Genomic DNA, 3,717 nt, shown 5'->3' with positions numbered 1-3,717 from the left:
ATATATATATATATATATATATAATTAATTTAATTTATTATTTATATATAAGAAATATACAAATCATAAATATAAACAATTACACTTATTTTATTTCAGCTATTCACCAAGGCAACATTTCTAATTTTCCTAATTAGTCCTAATTACTCCTAAAGTACTACAAGAAGTAAAACTAAATGAAGAAAATTCTATAACTATATAGACGTATTTATAAAAACCTAATAAAAAAAAAGAAAAAATACAACAAAATTACTAAAACTAACTAACATGAAAATGAAAATAAAGTCTCATTCAAAATATTAACAAAAACTAGAATAGTTTTTACCAATTATACTAAAATAGCACTAATCCACACTGTCAGATTGATTGATTGATTGACATCCTTCAGGATAAAGCCTGATTTGTTATTATCTGATTTTCTACATGTTTTCATAAATATAAAAACACAGCTGTGAATCCTTAATAAAAGTATATATTTTTAGTAGACATAGTAGCAATATTTCTTTAAGATATACTTATTCAAATTTCTAACTTAAACAGAAATATAAATGAGTACGATGTACCAAGATAGGCAGGTTTTTGGTGTCAGTTTGTTGTGGTATCAAACACAAAAGACCCCTGAAAATGTGTCCAGCAGTGCAATCACTGGAAATATGGATCAGTGGATAAATAAATAATATGGATCACCAGATAAAGACATATGTGGACATGCAATACTGAGTTGAGTCGAGTAAAGCAATAAGCCCCAAGAAGCCATGGTTTACAGTGAATTTACATTACATTTACATTTAGTCACAGTTTTAGCAATGTGGTCTGAGAAAGTCAGCTGATCATCAATCATAACTCCAAGGTTTCTGGCTGTTTTTGAAGGAGGTATGGTTGATGTGCCTAACTGGATGGTGAAATTGGGATGAAACGATGGGTTTGATGGAACCACAAGCAGTTCTGTCTTGACTTTGAAGGACCTATCTGAGAGGTAAGACTCAAACCACTGGAGTGCGGTTCCTGAGATGCCCTTTGCCAATAGGGTTGACAGGAGGATCTGGTGGTTAACTGTGTCAAAAGCAGCGGACATTTATAACATAAATTATAATTATAATATAATTTATAACAGCTAAGGGGCGTTGCCTAAAACCCCCTTAGCTGTTATAAATTCACTGTAAACCACGGCTTCACGGGGCTTATTGCTTTTATAAAACGGTTATTCCATATACGTAGTAAGGTTTCACAAAATAAAACAGAGCAAATAAAGTGTAATGATATTAATAAAAACAGTATTCTTCCACTAAACAGTGTAGTTCCTCAGAATCAATTGTGGTTGCAACAAAGTGGTTGCCAAGCAACAGACAAACGTAAACAAAGGTGTATGTTTGTAGTGTAATTTACAATAGTAGCAATATTTCTTTAAAATATACTTATTCAAATTTCTAACTTAAACAGAAATATAAATGAGTACGATGTACCAAGATAGGCAGGTTTTTCGTGTCTTAAATCAATCTGTCAATGGCATTCCCTGATTTATTTGTGCAAATATTGTTATTTTCAAACCGAATGGTAACATTGTGAGACATTTTTTGGTCCCATGTGTATCCTTTATAATGTGATTTCACACTGGGTTGTGTTGTTTCTTTAGTCTTCCAGCTCGTCTCAGGAGCGGCTGCATCAGTTGCCGTTCCAGCCCACACTGGACGAGCTGCACTTCCTGTCCAAACACTTTGGCAGCACTGAGAGCATCACTGACGACGACGGCCGGAGATCACCGCATGTGCGGCCGCGCTCGCGGAGTCTGAGGTGCACAGTCACACACAAAGCACATCTCAACCAATTTATGCAAAATGTCACTTTTATCGTCCCCTCTCTGTTTCTATCTGCAGTCCAGGGCGATCACCTTCCTGTTACGATAATGAGATTGTTATGATGAACCATGTTTATAAGGAGCGGTTCCCTAAGGTTAGTGAAACACAAACAAACACTTCAGACTAAAATTAGATTGCATCCGATATAGTATCATTGTGATTGCATTGTTGCATTATTTTCTGGAAATATTGACGAGTGTTAATTTTGAACTCTAGTTTGTCTCTCTAACTAAGCTCATATGTATCCCCTGTTAATGAAGACGTTATTTAAACGCTGTCTATCTGTTACCTTCAGGCCACGGCTCAGATGGAGGAGCGCTTGGCTGAGTTCATCGAGTCGTACTCACCTGAGAACGTGCTGCCGCTGGCTGACGGGGTCCTCAGCTTCATCCACCACCAGATCGCAGAGCTGTCCCGAAACTGCCTGACCAAATCTCGAGAAGGCCTCATCACCACCGTCTACTTCTACGAGCTGCAGGAAAACCTGGAGAAACTGCTGCATGAAGTGAGCATATGTGTGGGCTGGATATGAGTATGTGTGTTTCAGCTAATATGAATTCATATCTCACTTTACTTGACTGGATTATTAAATTGTTTTATTAGTTACATAATATTTCATTAGCTCAATGTTTGTTTGTTTAAAGAAATTACCTAGTTAATATCCAGTTAAAGGATAATTTGTGATAGATTTTTTATTGCATCTCTGATTACTTTTTTTTTTGTTGTGTGTGTGTGTTTGTTAAAATACCAGAAATTGTTTTCCTTATTAAGCATTGTAGCCTTCAACTGTTTCAATAGATCAAATTGATTCAATTTAAAATTATTAGAAGAACTAGTATTATCTTTAAAAAGTGCCATCTTGCTAATATTATCTATAAAAAGTGCCATCTCATCACCTATAGCAGATGTATCAAAACGAGAAAAAAATTCATTATACTTCTTAGATAGAAGAAAATTAGCATCATAATTCTCCATTGGCATTTGTTGATTTGATACCCATGTACTTACTTCAGCCATACTCTTAATTCCTTTCCAGGCAGCTTTAAGATTACCTTGCATAAACACACCCTCAACCTTATTATATACATATATATACATTTAAAAATATATACATTTTTTTAATTCCACGTCATCAGACATAGCAAAATTCACTTGAAGTTTCAATACTACGGAGGGCCAATTTTTGTAATTATTTATGTAAATTAATTAAATATTTTAATACTTATTTTAATAAATAAACATTAAATAATAAAACATTAAATATTTTAATAAATAAACATTTAAAAAAAAAATGATGAGTTGACAGCTGTAACCCTGCAAATGAAAAAAGTAAATGTCACATGCTTGTACTTACATGAAAAATCAATCCAAAGGTGATGATAGAAAAAATAATGCTTTTTAATGCTAAATACAATAGACATTTATTAATTTGTTTAGTATTTGAATAATGATTTTAAAGATTTTAAGTTATTACTAAGTATTTAATTATGTATTTAAAGATTGATTTAAATATTTTTTAGATTTATTTCATTATTTAATTTGGAGTTATTTGGCCCTCTATACTCTACGGCCATGATCACATCTTTTCTTTGAGCTTCAGATTTTGTAAACAGATTTATATTTGTCTACAGAAGTCATTTCAGATTTCAGTGGTCAAAAGTGGCTCTTAAAGAATGAAGAATTACTCAAATATTAATCCTTTGTTTTTTTTTGTTTTTATTTAATGATCTTGTGTTATCTGTCAGGCTTATGAGCGATCAGAGAGCTCGGAGCTGACCTTCATCATAGAGCTGGTGAAGAAACTCTTCATCATCATCTCCCGCCCTGCCCGACTGCTTGAATGTCTGGTGAGAGTCTCCGC

The 3,717-nt window shown here is 33.4% G+C and overlaps 1 protein-coding gene across 1 annotated transcript in view; it reads left to right on the top strand.

Annotated features, from left to right (window-relative positions):
* The window catches only part of LOC107675569 (microtubule-associated serine/threonine-protein kinase 1-like), a 64,653-nt gene that overhangs the window by 40,731 nt on the left and 20,205 nt on the right, over window positions 1–3,717 (top strand). Inside the window, 4 exon segments of the mRNA XM_016469981.1 lie at window positions 1,634–1,791; window positions 1,875–1,950; window positions 2,152–2,361; window positions 3,602–3,703. Coding sequence (XP_016325467.1) covers window positions 1,634–1,791; window positions 1,875–1,950; window positions 2,152–2,361; window positions 3,602–3,703 — 546 coding nt within the window.

Source organism: Sinocyclocheilus anshuiensis, unplaced genomic scaffold, assembly GCF_001515605.1.
Source record: "Sinocyclocheilus anshuiensis isolate Anshui unplaced genomic scaffold, SAMN03320099.WGS_v1.1 scaffold469, whole genome shotgun sequence".
Classification (NCBI taxonomy): Eukaryota; Metazoa; Chordata; class Actinopteri; order Cypriniformes; family Cyprinidae; genus Sinocyclocheilus; species Sinocyclocheilus anshuiensis.
The sequence above is the reverse complement of the archived record's forward strand: the minus strand, read 5'-3'. Positions and strand labels throughout refer to the sequence as shown.